General features: G+C 44.0%; 1 protein-coding gene across 2 annotated transcripts in view; it reads right to left on the bottom strand.

Annotated features, from left to right (window-relative positions):
• Window positions 1-26249, bottom strand: part of TEDC1 (tubulin epsilon and delta complex 1) — a 209330-nt gene that overhangs the window by 124868 nt on the left and 58213 nt on the right. For both annotated transcript variants that reach the window (XM_045028053.1, XM_045028052.1), the window contains exon 5: window positions 19722-19820. In XM_045028053.1, coding sequence (XP_044883988.1) covers window positions 19722-19820 — 99 coding nt within the window. The remainder of the gene's footprint in view (window positions 1-19721; window positions 19821-26249) is intronic.

Raw genomic sequence — 26249 nt, 5'->3', positions numbered from 1 at the left:
GATCCAGGGGAGGGGTGCATAAGTACCTCCCCATTTCCCCACCAGTTTATTAATAAACTCCTTAACCGGATTTGCAGTAAAGGGCCCGTTCAACTTACTCATTGAATCCATGGCGAGACGTGGTGATCAGGCACCTGATCTCAGTGTCCCCCAACTCCCAGCTAACTGGCTCTCAGTTTCCCTATTCCTACTGCCCTAACCCACTTCCAGTCCCAGTTTCCCTCCACTACAGATGCTAGTCCCCAGTCTCCTTATTCAGCCAGTATCATTCTCCCATGTACTTAGAATCACAGAAGATTAGTATTGGAAGAGACATCAGGAGGTCATCTAGTCCAACCCCCTGCTCAAAGTAGGACCAACACCAACTAAATCATCACAGCCAGGGCTTTGTCAAGCCAGGCATTAAAAACCTCTAAGGATAAAGATTCCACCACCTCCCTATGTAATCCATTCCAGTACTTCACCACCCTCCTAGTGAAATAGTGTTTCCTAAGATCCAACCTAGACCTCCCGCACTGTAACTTGAGACCACTGCTTCTTATTCTGTCATCTGCCACCACCGAGAACAGCCTAGCTCCATCCTCTTTGGAACAACTACCTGAAGTGGGGAAGGCTGCTATCAAACCCCCTCCTCACTCTTCTCTTCTGCAGACTAAATAACCCCAGTTCCCTCAGCCTCTCCTCATAAGTCATGTGCCACAGACCCCTAATCATTTTCGTTGCCCTCCACTGGACTCTCTCCAATTTGTCCACATCCTTTCTGTAGTGGAGGGCCCAAAACTGGATACAATACTCAAGATGTGGCCTCACTAGTACCGAATAGAGGGGAATAATCACTGAAGAACTACCTTAATGGAGCAACTATTTAATAGAAGCTAGTTAGAGTTAAAGTAATCAAGAGAGCAGAAGCAGAATATTTCAAAAGAGCAAGCATTTGCTATTTTTGTTCAAAAAGCTGTGATGAACATAATTATGCAAATTCTAAAAAGCTGTCACGCTGACCTTTTGAAACCATGTGTCCATGGGTGCAATATATACTTTACTAGTGAGCCCTGAAATTCATTAAAGGTCAATAACTATAGGATTTTTCTAATTAAATCTTTAAAGAACTTATTTAACAGTGGGAAACAAAGTTAAGCAAAACAGTTACTCTCTCAGAAACATTAGGTCAGAAAAGCTGCGACTAGAAAAAGTTTGGTAAAAAGTAGGAGAATAACTCTGCAGAAACGAGTCTATCAGCTCTGAAGCTTAGCTGCTTTGGCTGCAAACTTTAACAACATCACAGTGAGAGGGTGCTGATTTGCTCAAGTCCCTCAGTCAAAGTGCTGAGCTTACCAAGTCCATGCGGAGCTCACACAGTGTCTGATTCACTGCATAATAAAGTCAAATGGTAGCGCTCCCACTGATTTCAGCAGAAACCAGACTTGCGCCTCCATCCTCACAGAAAAAACTGTAGCAAATAACTAAAAATAAATTTGCAAAGAATCCTGTGGCACCTTATAGACTAACAGACGTTTTGCAGCATGAGCTTTCGTGGGTGAATACGATGCATCCGAAGAAGTGGGTATTCACCCACAAAAGCTCATGCTGCAAAACGTCTGTTAGTCTATAAGGTGCCACAGGATTCTTTGCTGCTTCTACAGAACCAGACTAACACGGCTACCCCTCTGATACTTAAAAATAAATTATCAACAAAATTTCTAAATAACATTCAAAGACAATCGATCTTATTGCGAGCAAAGGAATGAAACAAAGTGGAGTCACAAGCCAAGCCATTTGTGAAAATATGATGTTCGAAAAAATTGAAACATTCTAACAAAAATGGGAAAAAATCATGTTTTTCAAACTTTCACATCTCTGAAACACCTTACCCAATTAATCTGAAACTGTCCCCACAATTTTCCTTTGGCAGACGGCCACGCACAAGAGAATTTGAGGTAATGTTTTAAGAATTTGAGGTGGGAAGGGGGAAAGTTATCAAAGGAGTCTTAAAGTAGAAGGCAAGTTACAATATAAACTATGGATCAGTTATGATAACTCTGTAATACATGGAGTGATAAAACTGTGAAATTAATAGTGGCAGTGGAGGAGTGAAGAAACAGTTACCTACCTTCTCCTAACTGTTGTTCTTCGAGATATGTTGCTCATATCCATTCCAATTAGGTGCGTGCGTGCTGCGTGCATAGTTGCCAGGAGGTTTTTCCCCGCAGCACCCATCAAGTCAGCAGTGGAGCCCCCTGAAGTCACGCCTTCATGGCACCGCATATAGGGCCCTGCCGACTCGCTGCCTCTCCAGTTTCTTCTTGCTGGTTTACTCCGACAGAGGGGAAGGCAAGTGGGTTTGGAATGAATATGAGCACCACATCTTGAAGAACAACAGTTATGAGAAGGTAGGTAACCGTTTCTTCTTCTTCGAGTGCTTGCTCATATCAGTTCCAATTAGGTAAGGCTTGGGAGTCACCTAAGAGGTGGGGTGAGAGTTCATGGAATTGCTGATTGAAGCACAGCTCTGCCGAACGCTGCTTCATCCCTGACATGCTGGGTGATAGCATAATGGGAAGTGAATGTGTGCACTGAGGATTTCCTGGTTCAGGACCTGGAAGGCCGCTGAAGATGCCTGCGCTCTGGTGAAATGCACTGTCAGAGCAGGGGCAGGAAACTCTGGCTAATTCATAGCATACCCGGATACAGGATATGATTCAATAGGATTCTCTGGGAGGACACTGGGAGACCCTTCACCCTGTCCGGCACCACGACAAACAGCTAGTTCGACTTGCAGAACAGTTTTGTTCATTCAATATAAAAAGCCAAAGCCCGCTGAATGTCCAAGGAGCAGAACCTCTGCTCATGACTGTTGGCATGAGGTTTTGGGAAAAAGACTGGGAGAAATGTGTCTTGGTTGCGGTGGAAGTTGGAGACCACCTCGGGAGGAATGCTGGGTGTGGTCAGAGCTGCCTTGTCCTTGTAAAAGATGGTATAAGGAAGGGTCAGCTGTGAGGGCTTTTAGCTCGAACACCCTTCTGGCTGAAGTTATCGCAACCAGGAAAGCCACTTTAAATGATAGACAGAGCAATGCGCACATCGCCAAGGGCTCAAATGGAGACCCCATCAGCCTCGAGAGCGCCAAGTTAAGGTCCCAGGCAAGGGATGGCCACTGGATCTGTCTAGTCCTTTAAGAAAATGCCGCACCATCGGGTTAGCAAAGATGGAGAGGTCAGCCTTTCCTGGGTGAAACGCTGAGATGGCAACTAGATGAACCTTTATCGACGAGTGTGACAGATCCTGCTGTTTCAGCTTAAGCAGGTAGTCCAAGATAAAGGGAATTGAAGACTGAGTCGGAGGGATACGGCTCTGCGAACACCAAATCGAGAATTGCTTCCACTTGGCTGAGTAGGTAGCCCTGGTTGAAGGTTTTCTACTACCAAGAAGAACTTCTCTAACACAGTCTGAACATGTGATTCAGTCAGAGATTCAGCCATGAAGCTTCCAAGCCATGAGGTGGAGAGATTTGAGATTGGGGTGCTGGAGCCGTCCATGATATTGAGTGATGAGATCTGGAACTAAAGGCAGGGTGATTGGCGTCTCCACCAAGAGTTCCATCAACATGGTGTACCAAGGCTGGCACAGCCTCCGAGATGAGCCCCCCACCCCACCGCAATTGTGTTGGTGAGCAGACATAACGAGAGGTGGTTTGGAGAACGCGACTCCTATACACACCATGCAAGGGTCGAGCCACCACTGAAGACACTCGAGAATCCTCGGTGGAAGCGTGTCTACTTAGTCTAGGCTATGTTTGCTTGGTTGGTACACAGATGCCAGCCAAGCGTGGAGAGGTCTGAGTCTGGGCCTTATGTGTTGGACCACGTACATGCATAACGCCATGTGTCCCAGGAGTTTCAAGCAACTCCTTGCCATGGTTGTAGGGAACTGTCTCAGGTCCTATACAATGTTGTGTATGGCTTGAAAGTGATGCTGAGGTAGAAAATGTTCTAGTCTGCCTCGAGTCTAGCACCGCCCCTATGAACTCTATTCTCTGACTAGGGGTGAGCTTTGATTTTCGAGTGTTTAGGAGGAGGCCCAACGAGTTGAAGGTGGATCTTACCAGAGCGATCTGTTGATCCACCTGTGTCCTGGACCGGCCCTTCACTAGCCAGTCATCGAGGTAAGGGAATACCTGAACTTGTCTTTTCTGCATGACTGACATGCATTTGGTGAATACCTGAGGTGCCAATGACAGGCCGAACAGGAGCACCATGAATTGGTAGCGAGTGCCCCCAACTACAAACCTTAAGAAGTGCCTGTGGGACGGGATTATGGAAATATGAAAATATGCGTCCTTCAAATTGCAGGTGGTATACCAATCTCCTGGATGAAGGGAAAGGATAATGGTGGCCAGAGAGACCATCCAAAACTTTAGCTTCTTCATGAACCTGTTGCAGTTGCGCAGGTCCAGGATGGGTCTGAGGCCCCCCTTTGCTTTCAGTATTAGAACATAAGAATGGCCGTACTGGGTCAGACCAAAGGTCCATCTAGCCCAGTATCCTGTCTACTGACAATGGCCAATGCCAGGTGCCCCAGAGGGAGTGAACCTAACAGGTAATGATCAAGTGATCTCTCTCCTGCCATCCATCTCCACCCTCTGACAAACAGAGTCTAGGGACACCATTCCTTACCCATCCTATAAGAGATTAGGAAATACTGGGAGTAAAACCTTCGCCCCTGAGCTCCAGCAGAACCTCTTCCACAGTTCCTGCAGCAAAATCAAATACTTTATTATTTTTCCAGTAATTACAATGGAGGGAGAGAGTGCCATAGGACACAGGGTCGCCCCAGTCCTGGACAGGTCTCTCAACTGGTAAACAATTACATCAAGCCTTTATACCTTTGTTACAGACAATTTCTAGCAATCATGGAGACAGTAAAAAGCAACAAATACATTTTGTTTATACATAGCAGAAAGGCTTATCTTATTTGTCTCTCTCTTAAGAAAAGCAAGCCTGCATTTTGGTTAGTGATTGCAAGGTCGTAATAATTTTGTACACAGTTCTTGTCCTGTCGCCTCGCACTATCTTTGCTCCTACAAGTCTCACGTCATTAGGGTTACAGTATGGCCTGACTCTTGCTAACTGACTGACACGCATTAAAATCCGCTTCAAATCCTTATTGAAGCTTTCCCTGCTTCCACACTGCCAATAGAAGGGTTTCTACCTCCTGCATGTCATCCTCAGGCACATTTTCAATAGGTCTGTCTAGGGCCCGGCAGTTGTCTGGATCCCTTGTTGTTTGAAGGTTGGGGTTGGCGATGGCAGTTCTGTTTTCTAGGCTGTCTTCTATTGTGGTCCTGTCTTGGCTGGCCTTGGTACAGATGAGGTGCAGGGTGAGGCCTAAAATGCCTGTGTTTGCGGGCCGGCGTGTGCAGTCCCAACAATATCAGAGTAGCATGGGAGTCCTTCAAGCTATGCAGCTTGGAGTTCGTCTTCTCTAAGAATAACATGGGCCCCTCAAAAGGGGAGGGGGGTCTTTTATTGTCTGTTGCACTTCCAAAAGCAGGCCCAAGGCCTGTAGCCAGGAACAGCAATGCATTACTTTGCCTGATGACATGGCACAAGTTGCTGCATCTGTAGAGTCCAGCGCCACTTGTAATGATGTCCTGGCCACAGTTTTGTCCTCATCTACAAGGGCAGAGGACTCCAATTTCAAATCTGGAGGAACCAGCTCAGTAAACTTGGATACCGTGTCCCAAGACTTAAAACTGTATCAGCTAAGGATAGCCTGCTGGTTAGCGATGCGAAGTTGGAGCCCTCAGATGGAGTAAATCTTCCTCCCAAAGAGGTCCAGTTTCTTTGAGTCCTTAGCCCGCGGGGTGGGCTCTTGCTCCCCTGCCTCTACCACTCATTGACCACTGCCACTGCCAAAAAGTCCAGCGGGGGATGAGTGAAGAGGTATTCATACTCCTTAGAGGGGACAAAATACTTCCTCTCAACCCCTTTTGCTGTAGGGGTCAGGGAAGCCGGAGTTCACCAGAGGGTCTTCATGTTTTCCTGGATGGTCTTAATTAAAGGAAGAGCCACCCTAGAGGGACCCGCCGGTGACAGAATGACCACCATTAGGTCTGAAATCTCAGTGACCTCCTCCATCTGGATACCCAGATTCTGTGCCACCCATCTTAGCAGCTCAAGATAGGCCCTGCTGTTCTGTGGAGGAGGTCCTGAATAGGTTCCCACCACTGCCTCATCAGGACAGGATGACAAGGATGCCCAGGACAGTAGTGTCCCCTCCTGTCCGTCCAGCTCCTCATATTATTCATGGGCTGCCACAGACGAGTAGGTGCCATCCACGGTGCTGTGAACTGTGGTGCTGTGCGCGGCACCAGCACTGACAACGGTTGTCGAAGCACAGGAAAGGACCCTGCTCTGGGGCCTCGCTTGGCCCTCAGACGCAACGAAGAAGGATCGGCCAGAGACTAACCTCTTGGACAGATGGTATGCCCACGGGGTCCAGAAGGGCCATTGTGTCCATGCTTGTAGTGGCATCTGACACTGCAGCCATGGTACTGGATCATGTCCGGCCTCTGGGTGTGCCCCTGTCCTTTGCGCCCACTCCTCCTCAATACATATAAGTCTGCGTCAGAGTCGGACACCGAGGAATTGGACAGCAACAAGCAAGGCAGCACAGTGCCAGTAGGTGCTGCGGCCGGGGGAAATGGTGAGTGGTGCCGTGACATCAAGGGTTTACCTGTGTGGTGCTGGGGGCTTCGGGGCCGATGGTCTCTCGGCGAATGTGGGTCCATCAGGGCTATAAGGTCCTGGGGCGCCTCGAAAGTCTCTGGGTTAGAGGGAAGGTCCAGAGGATCCTCCTGTCCCTCTTCCACTGGCTCCAGACTCGACAGGCCCGCTTGTGGAACCAGAGTCGACGGTGTCATTTGTTGCACCACTGGAGAGGAGTGGCCCAGCACAGGTCACACTCCTGTAGCTGTCTCACGCTCCGGTGCTCGAGAGGGGGAGCACCCCCTGTCCGTCTTCTTATGCCTCTTATAAGGCACAGGTGACTGGGAGCGGTGCCGAGACTCGGTGCGCGGTGCTGTCTTCAGTGCTGGGGAGTGCTGGTGCCGACGGTGTCAAGGCTGATTCCCCACTCTGGCACTTCAAGTGCAGACGGTGGGGGCCCTCAAGGATTCTACAAATTAACACTGGCCACTCCAGGCTGGTATTAAACTCAACAAACAAACAAACAAACAAACAAACACACACACACACACACACACACACACACACACACACAGAGGAAATCAGCGATTGCCACCAGCTAATTAAACAACATATGCACAAATCTCTTAGGGACACAAAAATCCAATCCTGTTCTTATAAAGGCAAATTGTATCAACCCCTCCCCCTCCCCGCAAAAAAAAAAAGGAAATACATTTGGAACTTAGGCTTTTTGCTAGTTGTTAAAAGGACAATTACAAAAATTAAGCATCAAGATAGCTCTCTTGAGGTTCAGCTTAAAGGTTACACGCAAAACAAAAGCATCTGGGGTTAGCACAGAGGAGTCCACAAGCCAATAAGAAATAAACAGAAATGAACCTAATCGCGTCTTCCAAGACATTCCCTAATTTGCTTATATATTTGGGGTTTCAGATAAGCAATCTTTAGGTATGATTTGATGGTTTTTTATACCTGGCTTTCAGCTTCTCACAGCATAACTGCTCCCTGGTTCCCCTCTTTTCCAGAGAACAACAACAACACAGAAAAAGGGAAGCTTTTTCCCAATTTTAAAAAGTTCTAGCTCTCCCATTGACTCTTTTGGTCAGGTGCCCACTCCTTTCCTTTTACCTGTGGGCCTGTTAACCCTTTACAGGTAAAGCAAGTAGAGAACCACCACCAAGAGGGATTCCATAGCCAACTGGCTGGCTGGGTGTCCACAAAAGGGAGCTTCCCATCCTCTCATTTATCACAAACGGTCTGTAGCCCAAGAGTCTGGACTCCCTAATCCTAATCGAAGGTGGTGTGCTGTGTACTGACACGGGGGAGCCCGCTGCCGGATCCCTTGTCTCAACTCCGATTGCGGTCGCAGTGCTACCTTCATCAACAGGAGCTTTAATCTATGGTCCCTTTCCTTTTTAGTGCGGGGATGAAAACTCCCGCAGATCTTACACCTGTCTGTTTGGTGAGACTCACCCAAGCACTTTAGACAAGTTGTGGTTGGGTCGCCATTGGGCATCAGTTTTTGGCAGACCCCACATGGTTTAAATCCATGGGACCGAGGCATGTCCCAGCCCCAGGGGAAGGGAAAGGAAAAACAGGGAGAAGAACCCCCTATAACCACTAAGACATATCTATCTACACTACCACTATCTAAACTATTTACAAGAAAAAATAAGCGAAAGCTACTATGGGATCACTCGACAAGCTAGAGAGGGAGCGTTCCAACAACCCACACCGATGGTAAGAAGGAACTGGAGAGGCAGTGGGTCAGCAGGGCCCTGTATGCGGCTCCATGAAGGCGCAGCTCCACTGCCGACCCAATGGATGTTGCTAGGGGAAAACCTTCTGGCGACTGCACGCAGTGCTCCCACACCTGATTGGAATCAATATGAGCAAGCACTCAAAGAAGAATAGAAGAATAATGAGGGCCAGGTCCTCAGTTAGCGTTAACTGGTGTAGCTCCACTGAAGAAAAAGGATCTATCCCAATTTATACCAGCTGAAGATTTGGCCCTGCATCTAAAAGATAACTAGCAAAGTATGTCCTTCATACAATGGCTGCCAAAGTATTCCGGACACCACCTGGGTAGTGACAGTGCACTATATAAGTATCTTCTTTCGGCAACAGAGAACTTGCCCCAGAATCATCATAACTCAGGGAAAAACAAGTCTCTTGGTCTATCTTACACACAGCATAAAACTCATGAACTAAATTTGACTACTGAAATATCTTGGCTGGGATTACAGAATGGGCATGACATTTCCCATTGGCAACCCTTCACCTTCAGAGATGTGTCAGTTGGTTCAAGTGCATTAATCAAATTGAAAGACCAGTGCCATATATTAACTTGATGGTTCCTTGATAAGTCTGTGTGTCCCACAGCCCTATGGTGAAGGTCACAGGCAGCCCTGTGGGCCAGAGCATATCCTTGAGGCAAGTCACTTAAGGGATCAAGGTCTGGGCTACCAGCAAGTGTCAAGAGGGTTTACTCTGGTCAGTTTCTTCATCACCCCTTTTTTTATACCTAGCTGCAGCTTACAATGTCCTTTGGCCAGTGGGAACATTTCATTAATGTCACACTCACCCAGTACCAAGACAGCATGTGGGTAAAACTGTAATTATTCCATTCGCCTATTCCATTAGAATCTGAGGGCTTGTCTACACAAACATTTCATTTGTGGCAAACTGGAATGTTAATCTATTCCTCATTAGCCTGCCACAGACTAACCGCCCATGTGGATCCTGAGCTTGAATCAGGACTAATCAAACTAAACAGGATAGATGGTTAATGTGCACCAGCATGGTCCACACAGACAGTCTGCAGCAGGCTAATGTGGGGTGAATTCACACCCCATCTTGCCGTGACCTAACTGTTCATGTAGACAAGCCTTCAGGTAGCCAGTGGCTTAGAATCCATTTCTGAAGATAGTCCAATACTATGATGAGGAGTGCCACTGTAAGAACGAAGACAGAGTAGATTAGTGGCCTTGCTTTAGTTGCATTGTCTTAGCATCGCTTCCAGGAAGTGGTGCTTTTACATGATAGTAGCAAGTGCACAAAATCTATACACAAAATGTGTGCATGGAGCCTTTGCATGTGCTCAGTCAAATTTTCAACCTGTCTGTGTACAGTTAAGGAGCTTTGAAAAATACACATCATATTATATACACAAGTGAACATGCCTACAGACAGCCCTGGGCACGCACACATGACTGTGAAAACGTGCCTCAGATATCTCACAGATCAACCGTTAGAAAGGGCTCAATCTATCATTGCTGGAAACCGCACAAAGCAAAACCATTCCTAGCAACAACAATCTGAAGGTATGGTGTCCAGCTGAAACAGAAGCTCTTTACTCCATTGCAAGAAATCAATCCACAGGTAAATCATTCACAGAAGAAAAAAAAAACCACATTGTAAACAACCAATCTGTAACAGCTACCTGGGACACCTGCTTTTTTCAGTGGAAGTGGTCAGGAGATCTAGGAACCAGAATAGACTTATCCTAAAACTTGCTTATTATTCAATCCCTTTTAACTAGTTTTGATGAGAAATTACAAAATCCCACCTGACTGATGTAGACCCTATGCACAATGCACATGTGCTGCTTACTATAACATGTGAGTGATCTGTACGGATTGACTGAACAAGAATTGGGGGAGCTGAGCCCTCCCAAAAAATCATACCCTATGAGATTAGATATTTGTACATACTCCACTGCACTAGTTAAAAAAAAATCTCAACTTCTTAGAGTTCTTCCTACAAGAAAGGAGGAGAGGAAGGTGATCAGGAACAGTCAACATGGATTCACCAAGGGCAAGTCATGCCTGATCGCCATCTAGGATGAGATAACTGGCTCTGTGGATATGGGGAAAGCAGTGGATGTAATATATCTTGACGTTAGCAAAGTTTTTGATACAATCTCCCACAATATTCTTGCCAGCAAGTTAAAAAAGTATGGATTGGATTAATGGACTATAAGCTGGATAGAAAGCTGGATAGATCGTTGAGATCAATGGGTAGTGATCAACGGTTCGATGTCTAGTTAGCAGCTGGTATTAAGCGGAGTGCCCCAGGGGTTGGTCCTGGGGCTGGTTTTGTTCAACATCTTCATTAATGATCTGGATGATGGGATGGATCGCACCCTCAGTAAGTTCGCGGATGACACTAAGCTGGCAGGAGAGGTAGATACGCTGGAGGGTTGGGATAAGTCTAACATGACCTAGACAAATTGGAGGATTGGGCCAAAAGAAATCTGATGAGCTTCAACAAGGACAAGTGCACTCCTGCACTTAGGACAGAAGAATCCCATGCACTGCTACAGGCTGAGGACGACTGGCTAAGTGACAGTTCTGCAGAAAAGGACCTGGGGATTACAGTGGATGAGAAGCTGGACATGAGACAACATGCCAAGAAGGCTAATGGCACATTGGGCTGCATTAATAGGAACACTGCCAGCAGATCAAGGGAAGTGATTATTCCCCTCTATTAGGCACTGGTGAGGCCACATCTGGAATATTGCATCCAGTTTTGGGGCCCCCACTACAGAAAGGATCTGGATAATTGGAGAGAGCTCAGCCAAGGGCAACGAAAATGAATAGGGGGTTGGGGCACATGACTTATGAGGAGAGGCTGAGGGAACTACTGGGCTTATTTAGTCTGTAGAAGAGAAGAGTGAGGGGGGGATTTGATAGCAGCCTTCAACTACCTGAAGGGGGGTTCCAAGGATGATGGAGCTAGGCTGTTCTCAGTGGTGGCAGATGACAGAACAAGAAGCAATGGTCTCAAGTTGCAGTGGGGCAAGTCTAGGTTGGATATTAGGAAAAACTATTTCACGAGGAGGGTGATGAAGCACTGGAATGGGTTACGTAGGGAGGTGGTGGAATCTCCATCCTTAGAGGTTTTTAAGGTCTGGCTTGACAAAGCCCTGGCTGGGATGATTTAGTTGGGGTTGGTCCTACTTTGAGCAGAGGGCTGGACTAGAGGATCTCCTGAGGTCTCTTCCAACCTTAATCTTCTATGATTCTTATGGTTTCCGCTGGTCTAAGTCATCCCAGAGGGGGGCCGCAGTTGCAGCCTCAATCACCCCGTCATGCTCTCATTGCTTCCCCAGAGTTCAGTCACTGCAAAGGAGTTGGGAGCAGGAGAGGTGGGACAAGATAGGGGGACCTGGGCCCACCACTCTACCAGGGTCCTAACCCAGGGCCTTACGAGTTTCTCGAAGTGTCCAGCCCAGTTACTGAACTACTCCCCAAAATTATGTTTCCCCCGAGTCACTTCCTACCAGTCTGGAACTCCTCAGTTTGGGGCATGTTCGCTGATTTAGCAGACTCTCCTCGGTCTTCTGGGGTATATCTACACTGCAATTAAACCTCTGCAGCTGGCCCACGTCAGCTGACTCAGGCTTGCAGGGCTTGGGCAGCAGGACTATAAAATTGCAGTGTACACATTCGGGCTCAGGCTGGAGCCTGGGCTCTGGGACCCTCCCCTTTTGTGCGGTCCCAGAACTCATGCTTCAGTCCGAAGTCAATCACTTACTCAGTTATACAGTCCTGCAACCCAAGCCCCACAAACCCAAGTCAGCTGACATTGACCAGCCATGGGTATTTAATTGCTGTGCAGACATCCCCTTAGCATCCTGTTCAGTCAATCTATCTTAGGGCTTTCAATTCCCAAAGAAGGGGAGGAAATCCAAGTCCCTGCTGTTAGAGCTGTCTTCACAAAGCTGTTACCACTCCTGGCACAGCTCTCAGCATTAGCCTTGCTTCCTGTTGCCACATACAGCTCATTTCCCACTTTCCTGCACTATGAGTGTCCTTTGAAACTGTTCCTCCACTGAGAGCATGCCTTGTACCTGTTGAGGGGCAGAGCTTCCCTAGCCCAGTATTGCTCTATGCCATGCCCTGGTTTAGTGTGGGGCTTGTAGACCCCATCACAAAACTGGATTTTAAAGTGGACTAAGCTAAACCTCACAATGGCACTCTTAGGCCTGGTCTACACTGCCGCTCTAGACAATGTAAGTTGTGTCATTCAGGGGTGTGAAAAATTACACCCTCTTCCCCCAGCGACGTAGTTTATATCAACCTAACTTGGTATCTACACTGCACTGCAGCTCAGGGAGGTGGAGTACTGAAGTCAACAGGAGAGCATGCTGCTATTGACTTCAGTGGCACTGATTTAGCGTGCCAGTGTAGACAAGCCCTCAGTGCAGAATGAGCATCCACCCAAGAAGTCAATGTTAAACAGCCACTGCTCTTTAAATCCACACCCAAGCTTATTCTGTACTAACTTCACATGCAGACAAGCTTTAAGGAAAATCCATTTAAAATAGAGAAATGTTTTGGTCAACATGTGACGAGTATAAATATTTTCATAGCAAAATTCTGAAACCAAATGACAAGCTATTCATATCTAAGTGTTAATGAGTTTCTGTTAAGGTTCATTTGGCAGTTCCTTGTCATTATTTATTTGCTGTATTTGATCTTGCACACAGTAGATTGATTTACTGGCATTTAAAGGTGACTGCTTTACTTATTACTTTAACAATTACACTGATCTCTCTAGTGCCACCAGCATTTTATCGGTGACCTCAGTTCTGCTTGCACCCTTTATTCTTTCAAAGCAGAACAAAACAAGATTGAGTTCTACACATAAAACAGCGAGCGAGAGAGAAAAGGTGTGGGTGGGTGGGTGGCAGTAAATGGGCTGCTTTTCTTAAAGTTCATTGATCTCTGTGTGGTCACACTTGTGATGAGAATGTTAATTGAACAGGTCTGAAGGACAACATATATTTTATTAGCGCAAAGTAAATCACCAGAGATAGTGACAATGTAATGTAGAACTAAGACAAATTTATTTTAGACATGTTATAAGAATGGGCTTACATTGTCTTTCCAGGTATGAAGGATTATCATGTTTATCCCACATCACGGCCAGTGTCCTTATAGGCAGGAAATGAACACAACCACTCCTTCAGAGACAATGCTGCTACTGGAAAATGAGAGGCACCTCTCTGCCTCATGCTACATAGGCTGTGGTTCTTGGGCACATGGTACTTGGAAGACCCACAGTACTCCAAGACTATCATATTGACTGGGAACATTTCACTTCAGGACGAAATGCAGAGATAAAATTTCTCGATACTTTAAATGACTGCTTCATGGAGCAGCTGGTACGGGAACCCACAAGGGGAGAGGCAACTCTAGATTTAATCCTGAGTGGAGCGCAGGAGCTGGTCCAAGAGGTAACTATAGCAGGACCGCTTGGAAATAGTGACCATAATACAATAGCATTCAACATCCCTGTGGTGGGAAGAACACCTCAACTGCCCAACACTGTGGCATTTAATTTCAAAAGGGGGAACTATACAAAAATGAGGGGGTTAGTTAGACAAAAGTTACAAGGTACAGTGACTAAAGTGAAATCCCTGCAAGTTGCATGGGCCCTTTTTAAAGACACCATAATAGAGGCCCAACTTCAATGTATACCCCAAATTAAGAAAAACAGTAAAAGAACTAAAAAAGAGCCACCATGGCTTAACAACCATGTAAAAAAAGCAGTGAGAGATAAAAAGACTTCCTTTAAGAAGTGGAAATCAAATCCTAGTGAGGCAAATAGAAACGAGCACAAACACTGCCAACTTAAGTGCAAGAGTGTAATAAGAAAAGCCAAAGAGGAGTTTGAAGAACGGCTAGCCAAAAACTCCAAAGGTAATAACAAACTGTTTTTTAAGTACATCAGAAGCAGGAAGCCTGCTAAACAACCAGTGGGGCCCCTTGATGATCAAAATACAAAAGGAGCGCTTAAAGACGATAAAGTCATTGCGGAGAAACTAAATGGATTCTTTGCTTCAGTCTTCACGGCTGAGGATGTTAGGGAGATTCCCAAACCTGAGCTGGCTTTTGTAGGTGACAAATCTGAGGAACTGTCACAGATTGAAGTATCACTAGAGGAGGTTTTGGAATTAATTGATAAACTCAATATTAACAAGTCACCGGGACCAGATGGCATTCACCCAAGAGTTCTGAAAGAACTCAAATGTGAAGTTGCGGAACTATTAACTAAGGTTTGTAACCTGTCCTTTAAATCGGCTTCGGTACCCAATGACTGGAAGTTAGCTAATGTAACGCCAATATTTAAAAAGGGCTCTAGCGGTGATCCCGGCAAGTCTAACGTCGGTACCGGGCAAATTAGTTGAAACAATAGTAAAGAATAAAATTGTCAGACACATAGAAAAACAAACTCTTGAGCAATAGTCAACATGGTTTCTGTAAAGGGAAATCGTGTCTTACTAATCTATTAGAATTCTTTGAAGGGGTCAACAAACATGTGGACGAGGGGGATCCGGTGGACATAGTGTACTTAGATTTCCAGAAAGCCTTTGACAAGGTCCCTCACCAAAGGCTCTTACGTAAATTAAGCTGTCATGGGATAAAAGGGAAGGTCCTTTCATGGATTGAGAACTGGTTAAAGGACAGGGAACAAAGGGTAGGAATTAATGGTAAATTTTTAGAATGGAGAGGGGTAACTAGTGGTGTTCCCCAAGGGTCAGTCCTCGGACCAATCCTATTCAATGTATTCATAAATGATCTGGAGAAAGGAGTAAACAGTGAGGTGGCAAAGTTTGCAGATGATACTAAACTGCTCAAGATAGTTAAGACCAAAGCAGACTGTGAAGAACTTCAAAAAGATCTCACAAAACTAAGTGATTGGGCAACAAAATGGCAAATGAAATTTAATGTGGATAAATGTAAAGTAATGCACATTGGAAAAAATAACCCCAACTATACATACAACATGATGGGGGCTAATTTAGCTACAACGAGTCAGGAAAAAGATCTTGGCGTCATCGTGGATAGTTCTCTGAAGATGTCCACGCAGTGTGCAGAGGCGGTCAAAAAAGCAAACAGGATGTTAGGAATCATTAAAAAGGGGATAGAGAATAAGACTGAGAATATATTATTGCCCTTATATAAATCCACGGTACGCCCACATCTCGAATACTGTGTACAGATGTGGTCTCCTCACCTCAAAAAAGATATTCTAGCACTAGAAAAGGTTCAGAAAAGGGCAACTAAAATGATTAGGGGTTTAGAGAGGGTCCCATACGAGGAAAGATTAAAGAGGCTAGGACTCTTCAGCTTGGAAAAGAGAAGACTAAGGGGGGACATGATAGAGGTATATAAAATCATGAGTGATGTTGAGAAAGTGGATAAGGAAAAGTTATTTACTTATTCCCATAATACAAAAACTAGGGGTCACCAAATGAAATTAATAGGCAGCAGGTTTAAAACAAATAAAAGGAAGTTCTTCTTCACGCAGCACACAGTCAACTTGTGGAACTCCTTACTTGAGGAGGTTGTGAAGGCTAGGACTATAACAATGTTTAAAAGGGGACTGGATAAATTCATGGTGGCTAAGTCCATAAATGGCTATTAGCCAGAATGGGTAAGAATGGTGTCCCTAGCCTCTGTTCGTCAGAGGATGGAGAGGGATGGCGGGAGAGAGATCACTTGATCATTGCCTGTTAGGTTCACTCCCTCTGGGGCACCTGGCATTGGCCACTGTCGGTAGACAGATACTGGACTAGATGGACCTTTGGTCTGACCCGGTACGGCCTTTCTTATGTTCTTATGTTCTTATCACCCACAGTGATGCCAGAGGCCAGAACCCTGGATCAAACCTGGGACGTCACAAGACAGTGAACAGCAACCACTAGCCCAAAAACCTAAAAACACACCCAAGACTCTTATTGCTATTTATCGCTTAGAGCCTTAGATTGTGCCAGAAGCATGCCAGCAGCTTTACAGACAACAAGATAAACTCCCTGATCCAATCAGCTTCTGAGCTCAACAGATGACACACAAGCAAAGGAAGGCATAGGCTGTCTTTATCACTAAGCAAAGCTCTGGGATTTCTTTGGTGAAATGCTTGGCACCTGTCACCACGGTCTGGCAACAGCAATCAGCTCGCAGTGCCCTCGCCCTTTATGAGGGAGAGGAGCAGGGCTGAGTGCTGGAATCTCTGCTTATGCACCACACAGCAAGGGGAGGCATACAGAGGTACTCTTGGCCCCATATGCTGCTCTCAGCAATGGCTGCCAAGGCATATCCACAATCAACCAACCCAATAATTTACATGCCAGAGAAAGTCAAAGCAGTCTCTTGATGCAGAGGGTATTTACACTCTCTTCCAGCTGCCAACAGGAATTGGGTGTGTAAATCCCCTGATAAATGGTGAGGACACATTGTCATCCCCTAAAATCCAAGCATTTGACATTTATAAAGTACTTTCCAATCCCAAAAACACAGGAATATCTTCACCAAGTACTGCCATGTCAGGACTGAACACATAATCTAACAGATCATACAAACGCTATCCAACTACTGACATGGGAAGTGAAAAACAATATCACATGCAGTTTAAATTGCAGGAGACATTTGTGTAAACAGAACACAATTAACCAAACTGGAATATGGCTTAATCCCTGACTAGTGAGAAAGTGGCAAAGATTCTATTACAAATGGAAAATTCTCCTCCTATGAAGCCTGCACAGAAATTCAAGACGACATAAGAATAATGGTTGGTAAAGTCCATGTATAAAGCTATGACAAAACGACTTTTATAGCTAAAAACCCAAGAGATGGTAATTTTAAACAAGTGAACATGAAGGGGGTTACATGACTTTTCCACTTTTTAACATCATAGCTATCTGTATTCTATCACATTTTGTCTCTCAGAATGAAATCTCTTGTTTTATTATTGGTCAGAACAAGTTCTCTCACAGGAAATCTCCGATGAAAATGAAATATTGGCATCAGTAAAAACCAGCCCAATGGTCTTTCTATAATAGCTAATTTCTGACACTTTGATCCACTCTACATTGTCCGTTGAATGATACCCAGAACAGGAATTTATTTATAATACCATCTGCCAACGGGGTACATTACAATACGACAAACTGATATGCTGCCTCTTTTTAGTGATCCGTAAAGCTAGTTATTTAAAGTGACATTAATAAAAATGTCACATTACTGAGGAAAAAAAAAAACAAATTTCACAAAATTCATACCAAAACTATTTGGCAATGCACAGGCTAACTTGTGCTGCTTGCTGTCTGCACTGATATTTGAAACTCAGATGCTTTAAGGACACAGAATTCAAGTAATAATCTTTAAAAAAAACCAATAATATTGCAAATCAAAGGCTTGATGCTGACCGACCAGGTTCCCGCTCATGCCCATGCCAATTCACTTGTGTATTAGTATTCATCAAAGTGATTGTTTAAACTTCATAGGATGTTGCATGCATTGTTTTCATTTATCTGTATCCTGTTAGAATGTAATAGAAAACATCTAGATTGTATATACCCCTGTAACTAAATAACTCTTCCTAAGAGAAAGAAGCCTTGTGTAATGTGAATGAAAACTTTAACAGGAAAATCCCAAATCTTGCACATTTCAAAGCAAGTGGTCATTATATGTGATGATCAGAGATCAAAGACTCTACATGCATTCCACTCTCTCTGCCATCGAAGAAAGAGCCCATGTGGGTAGCCAAACTGTCAATTTGTTGACACAAAGAAAAGTTCATCGTCTCTGGACTGTTTGGATTCCAACAGGGGAGAATAACTAAACAAGAAGGTGGAGATCAAGATTATTCTGGGTAGCCCTGAGACACTTTTGGGAACCTAGCAGATTACTACATCTCTGCCACCATTTGCAATTATAAACTGTTACTTGCATGTACATATATTTTACCTGCTTTAACCTCTAAAAACTCTCATTTTTTTCCTAGATAATAAGCCTTTAGTTAGTTTACAACAGAATTGGCTACAAGCATTGTCTTTGGTGTGAGATCTAGGATGTAAATTGACCGGGGTCAGTGACTGGTCTCTTGGGACTGGGTGTAGCCTGGAATATTTGTGTTTGTTGGTGTAAGTGACCATTTATCACATAGTCCAGCTTGCCTGGGTGGCAAGACAGACTGGATTGTGAAAGAGGATTGTCTATGATTCCATGGTAAGACTGTTACAGTGACCCAGGAGTTCACATTTGATACTGGCTTGGTGAAATCTAATTATAGAACATGTCACCAGTTTGGGATGTCTGCCTTTCTTTGGACAGTCTGTCCTGAGGTAGGCACTCACGGTCGTGAGCCACTCCAGACAGTGTGACAAAAGGTATTTCTGTTAATTTTCAGAGAGCATTATTTTGCTCACTGCTTATAACAGCCAGTTGGAAATTTGATATTTGAAACAGTTCTGCCCTGGCAACTGCACACTAGTTTGTTACTGAAGAGCTCCTCAAAAGTACTAGGCAGCTGGCTTTTTGCAGTTACACTGAAACCTTTGTTTTGAAGAGGAAGGAGAGACACAAAGAATTACACAGACTTTGCAGAGACTGGACAAATTTTAGGTCCCTTGAAAGTACAGAGCATCAGCCTTCACCAGGACTTCCTACATATGCAAGTTTGTGATAGGATAATGAAAGGGACATTCAAGGTGTTAAAAAGCTTCATATCAGATTATCCTTAGAACATACTTATTGTCGTTCTGAACCAGTTACAGCAATGAGTAACAAAACCAAAGCCTCCATTTATTATAGACGGGACTCCCCCGGGCCCACAAATGTCCTAGAAACACAGAAGTCACGGATAGAAAATGACTGTAGTCACCTACTCCCATATTTGTTAATAAAGTGATCTGGAGATTTTCATTATAATTTTTGCCCTGCCCTGTCCTCATTTGTTCATGTACAGGCAGCTGATCAGTTGCTTGGGGAAAGACTTCCATGCTTAATTTCCACTATCTCAGAATGCCTATAACTTAGAACAAGAGGAATTCCCAGAGCTGTCTGATGCTGGAAGCTCAGCATCTAAAAATGGGCAATCCAGCATGGCAGTTAAAGATGAAAATATGTTAGAAACAGCCTCTTTTTCTGTGGAATGTAGACCAGTATGTGTATTAGGGCTGTGGAGCATCAGAGTACAAAACATGATCGAGTACCACAGCATTACCTGTTTGTAGCTATCTGGTTGTCTAATGAGATCGGTTTCTGTGACGGAGAAATGACCGATGGTCTGGTCCATATGACAGCCACTAGTGTAAGAATGAATCTGAAACAGACAAAATTAGATAAACAGATACAAATAAATATAAACAGACCAGGTCATTAATGACTGAAAATTGGTACTATCTGAAGGCTCCTTGGCGGCTTGCATGAAGTGAATTGGTGGTCATGATCCAATTCCCGACACACAGGTGCACACACAATTGCCATTTGCTGAATCGGCCCTGTTTGTGACAGTGTCCTAGAAACCAAGGCTGAATGATCCTTGGGAGTGAACAACCTTCTTACTCATAAAATGGTCTCACTATGTCAGCAGTGTTAGCTGGGTGGCATGCGGAAGTTTCCACTGTTGCTGCCTGGTTTAAAGTCAGAGGGCTTCGCTTCCCAAGGTGTTTCAGGGGTTAATACTTTTACCCCATAACAGAATTCACCTAAAATATTTGTAAAGCATTAAAAAGTTATTAACACATTTACACACATACCTGTTAGCGCTATACACAATGTATAGCTTCTGATCTCTTCCCTTAATGCAGAAAATGCCATTAGGTGTATTAAATCTTTGCTGTAAATCATAACTAGCTCTTTACTGATGCTGCCAGAAACTTGCCCCAGCTGTTTTGATGATATCATCATCAATTACATGGGGAAGAATCTTCCCAAGTGAGTCAGGGGAACAATAAAAAGCAATTCCTTCTATTCGATGCTGATCCCTTTGTTACTGTAATAACTGCAGCTGTCAGACAAAATACTAGTGCACATTTGTCATACAATCTTTCACATTTCATTAATATTTCTGTCCACATGACATGAGAATGTTAGTTGCTTTTCTTCCCTTTTTCTAATATTACTATTATCATGCACTTAGGGACTGACAAATATTTTAAATCGATGATTAATTATCCTGTCTCCTTGAAACTTAACATGATTCTGGTATTCCTTTTTCAAAACTCACTTCTGGTGGCAATCCTCTGGCACAACACACAGGTCTGTGCGGAAGTTTTTTTAAAAAGAAACAGCTCCAAATGCATTTCTCTCACTCTAAATCATGTTGCTGCTGCTTCCTTCCCTTTATTCAGATCTGGACTCTCCTCCATCCTGATGTATTATGGCGCCGAATCCTTAGGCTTTCTGGAACTAGGATTCAGATCTGACCTCTCATCAGTCAAAACTCACATCAAAGAGATCTTAGGACACAGCGACATGAAGGACATCAGGGTCTTCAACCAAGCCAGAGTACTTGATTGGAATGGACCTACTATTGGTACCATTGTAAAGGGTCAAAGTAATTCCTTCATCATGAAAGCCTAAAGACAGTTTTCCTGGGCTCTTGGGCGGAAGGGCACACAGATTAAACAGGATTTAGAAGAGCCCCTCCAAGAGGCATCAGCAACAGGGCACACATTTGCCTAAAATAGACATTTTGCTGCCATAGCAGACTTCATATTTAAACTCTGCCTTCCAAGCTAACACCTTCTTGGGGAGGTAACAGACCAACACCACACAGGGCCACAGAACAAGATGAATCCCATAAGATGGCACAATGCCAGGCATTACATATAAAATACACTACCATAAGCCTCCTTTTTTAACACACTATAACTCCATACTACTAAAGCCCAAAATCAGGAAACAACTGCAAGAAAAATAAGTTAATGTTGGGGGACTCAGAGTCGTTTTTAAGCTGCTAGTGAAAAAAAATGGGCTGGAGTGGCAAAAAAAGTAGCTCTTCATATAACCTTGCTCCAATGAGCGCTGCGTTTCAGAAGGTTCCAAGCTCTCTGCTGAAAGCATGTGGGGAACATGTGCTGCCACAGGAACTGCCAGACCAAATGAGGCCAGGTCCACCCAGCCCAGCATCCTCTGACAGTAGCTAGCACCACATCTTTCAGCAGAAGATACAAGAAGTTCTGCAAATGCAGTTATGTGATAACTTGTCCACAAGGGAAAGTTCCTTTGGTTGAAGCTGGTTTATGCTCTGAAGCATGAAGGTTTATATAACCCTTTCAGTACACTTCTTTTAAATATTTACTATTATAACTAAATAGTCTTGTGGTCTAATCTGTATAAATGTCCAAACCTTTCTTGAATCCTGCTAAGCTTTTGACCTCAATAATTTGTGGTAAGAATTTCCACAGGCTAATTGTGCAGCATATGTGAAAAAGTATTTCCTTTCATCAGCTTTAGGGCTTGATTGAAGGTCTAGAAAAATCTGCCTTACAGTGATAGAGTAAAGAAGCTCAATCTATTTCGTTTATCCAAGAGGAGTGGAAAAGGGGACTTAATCTTTATCAAGAACCTACATGGAGAGAAAATATCTGACAATAGAGGGGTCTTTAATCTAACCGACAAAGGCAGAACAAGATCCAGTGGCTGGAAGCTGAACCCAGAAAAATTCAGACTAAAAAGAAGGCACTATTTTTTAAAACGGTGAGGGTAATTAACTATTGGAATATTTACCTACAGATATGGTGGATTCTATATCACTTGAAGTCTTTAAATCTAGATTGGATGTATCCTTATAAAAGATGCTCTAGCTCATCCAGTTATTGGGATTGATGCAGGAATGGTCTGATGTAATTCCATAGCCTGTATTATACAGGAGGTCAGACTAGATGATCATAACCCTTTCTGTCCTTAATAATGTGCAACATTACTCCTTTCAGTTTTGCTCACTTCCCTTTGTCCTTGTATTATGAGTAGGGTTGTAACAAATTCACAGCCATGAAAAACATGTCACAGACCGTGAAATCTAATCTACAACCCTGCACAGGGCTCCAGCTGCTAGTCCTCTGGGGATGGCAAGGGAGATTACTTCCTCTTTCCCTGCAGGGGCTGCTCTTGGGGCAGGTCACACCCACCTCTGGGATCTCCTCCAGCTGCAGGCAGCTCCACGGCTCAAGCTGTCGCCTACCCCAACACGGGAAGGCTGGGGGCTCTAGCTGTCATCCCCCCAATGGGGCGGGAGACTGTCAGGAAAATGGGACCTATGGTAACCCACCCCTCATACCCTGTGACCCTCACTTCTCTGCTTCTGCTGGCAGTGGCACTGGCTTTAAAGCTGGGCACCGAGCCAGCAGCCTTCCTCTCTAGCTGCCCAGCTTTGAAGGCAGTACCGCTGCCAGCAGCAAGGCAAATGGAAAAGTGGCATCCCTACAATAGCCTTGTGACCTTCCCACCCTTACCCTTTGGGTTGGGACTCCCACAGTTACACCACCATGAAATTTCAGATATAAACATCTGAAAACATGAAACTGACTAATTTTAAAAGCATCTGGTTGTGAAACTGACCAAAATGGACCCTGAATTTGGTAGGGCCCTAATTATGAGATACCACATTTCCTCTCTAAAGGTCTGTCTATACTGAAATCCAAAGTGTGTGACTGCAGCTCAGGTAGACAAACGCATGCTAGCTTTAATCTATCTAGCATGAATAAAAACAGCAAGAAAGCTGAAGCAGCATAGGGTTGAGTGCCAGGCATTCTAATTTACCAAGTTTATATCTTAACTTTCTCACACTGGTGTATAAATAGACATGGTTATATTCCGAGCAGATGCCCAGTTTTGTAAATCCATGATCTGACACCTCATTGAATTAACAGAATTTACCTCTGTGATCACAACTTGCTCCTCTTCCCATTCAATAGCAATTTCTGTCCTAGCCTTTTACCAGATACAGAGATACCTCACAATACCAAATGAAGAATCATCATGTTTTCCTGAAATTCAGAAAAATTCTGATATTTCTTCTGGCACAAAAACAAAAAAAATCAATTTTAAAAACAATTCCATAAAAATTTACAATGGACATACTTAAAAAGTCCTTTCCTGCTTTAGCCATATTCTGGTTTCCATCAATATTTCCTATAGCTAACATGCAGAATACTGTCAGAATTACTAGTTTCTCAAAAACCAGAATGAACTTAAAGTGCATACCCAGAGTCTGTTTAATAACACTCCAAACACAGAGACTAGCCTTTCAGAACCAGTTTGAGTTAACATACTGAAATCTGTAGAAAGTTGCCACTAGTTTGCTAAACCTATAGATCATTATCAGCCGTAATAAATTCTGTTCCATATTCAAGATATATATCCTCATAAGTTACTAAACAAAGTGAGTAAAAGCAATAATTATAATTTTATAGAGCCATCATTCTGAAAATCTGTCAGTACAACAAAAAACATTACACCCCTTTGCATGTGGTGTTTGTGGTTTCATACCATACCAGAACAGTAAGATCTCATATACAAATCATATTAGGTCAGCTGAATTTTCAAATGGAATACCTCAAAAACCTCAATCTTTTGATAGATGGCAGCTTATTTTAGATGATAAAAACTATATTAATGCAATGGTATGACATATTTCTGCATCCAGAGGGGTCAGGAAATATACAATCATGGTACACACAGCAGCTGAAACTTGCCCCTTTTGTGCATATATAGTGTTTTTTGTGACCATGTTTAACTACTAAGCATTTATATATATGTAATAGAGCACTGTTACCAGGCATCTAGAACTTTATCTTTCAATTATCCAGAACACAGCGCACTGTTATTGCTACTCTGCACTTAACTCACACTGTAGTGCCTAGGTATCAGAGCACATATAATATCGTTAATGGTTATGTACTGAATACTAGGGCTCAAATCCATCCTTACTTGCATGCAGCTTTAACAGCAGCTCTGTACACATATCAAAGAGCAGAAATTGGCCTATCATCTTCAAAAATATGTACTTCTATCCCCAGGGACCTTAGATTTATATCTGGCCGTGAAATCATAGACTCATAGACTTTAAGTTCAGAAGGGACCATCGTGATCATCTGGTCTGACCTCCTGCACACTGCAGGGCACAAAACCTCACCCATCCACTCCTATAATAGGCCCATAAACTCTGGCTGAGTTACTGAAGTCCTCAAATCATGATTTAAACACCAAGTTACAGAGAATCCACCATTTACACTGCAAGTGACCCGTGCCCCATGCTGCAGAGGAAGGCAAAAAAAAACCCTGGTCTCTATCAATCTAACCCAGGGGAAAATTCCTTCCCAACCCTAAAGACAGTGATCAGTTACACCCTGAGCATGTGGGTGAAACAGACAACTGGGAAATATTTCACTGTAGTAACTCAGAGCCCTCCCTATCTAGCGTCCCGTTACTGGCCACTGGAGATATTTGCTGCTAATGAGTCGCAGATCACCCATATGCTAGTGTAGCATCAGTTACTTTACTGTCACCAGCTGTGCAGAGCCCTTTATGATGGTGAAAGAATCAGTTGGATTCTCTTCTGACTTGTATATCAACAAGAGTTATTCTCTTGAGACCCAAGCACAATCTCTGTTGGGGAGTGGTGCTGCAACAAAACAAAACAAAACAAAACACAACAGCTTGATTTGCAGATCCAAATTTGATCCTGCAGTTCTGGGGGGGGCAGGAGGGGGCGGCGAATGACAGTCCCATTCCAGTTCCACACCATGAAGACACCTTTGTAAGTGGCACCATTGTTGTGGACCTCAGCACAGAGCTCAAGGACTTGAATCAGCCATGAAGCACAAACTGCCCTCTTTCATTCCAGGTCAGGATTGAGCCACACTTACAATGGGCAGTGTGTAGTAAACGTTCTTTCCTGCTGCACACGCAGTACCTAATCAATGCTACATGAAGGACTTCAGTCTCCAGGTTTTCAGTCAGGCACTTTCCACCAGTGATAAATTCATTTAAAAAACAAAATAAAAACTCATTAAAGTCTTATGATTGTAGTGCCATATATAGTCATTAGAGCTGAGAAGGCATCTTCATTCAAATCCTCTTGTTCTGACTTTCAGAACTTTCTGATAAAAGCTTCCCTTTGGGCTGCAATTTCTCAGGCTCATTTATAGCCTCAGAGACTTTATGGAGGTTCCCAGTGGCTCTATTTCAGTTAGCCAAGCATATGCAAAGGGTCTTCCACTAGTGAAAGTATTTTTAGATATTTATTTTTCCTTCCATGGCCATCAATGCTCCCAACTGGGAGTTGTGGCTCTGAGACTTCCCTTCTACCCATACAGGCAATGATGCTCAAAGCTGTTTGCAAATTTCAGGTGACCATGCCAAAATCAAGCTTAAAATGGAAAATAACCTGCAACCTTGACTGTGCAGAGGCTACTGCCTCTCTGTGATTTTGAATTGCTTTAGCTTTCCTGGTTTAATTCAGACTTTCACTACTATTTTAAGAAGAGGGGGATTGTATTTAATTTTCCAATTGTTGCTACTTTTGATGCTGAAGTTGTGTCCAACACTTTGAATAAAAAACTGAGAGGTGGACATCTTGCATTACATTTCTGCATGTCTGTTTGAGTAACCTGCACTTCTGTCCTGGCCAAGCAGCTCCCAATTAGGAGGACATGAAGAACAAGCTCAGACATGTTCTGATAAATACAGAGGGAACCTATCTTGGTGGGGAGGATGGTGAATATGCCAAGCTGCAAGAGAGAGC

The sequence above is a fragment of the Mauremys mutica genome, chromosome 8 (assembly GCF_020497125.1).
Source record: "Mauremys mutica isolate MM-2020 ecotype Southern chromosome 8, ASM2049712v1, whole genome shotgun sequence".
NCBI classification, from domain to species: Eukaryota; Metazoa; Chordata; order Testudines; family Geoemydidae; genus Mauremys; species Mauremys mutica.
Note: the sequence above shows the minus strand (reverse complement) of the source record. Positions and strands in the feature narration are given on the sequence as shown.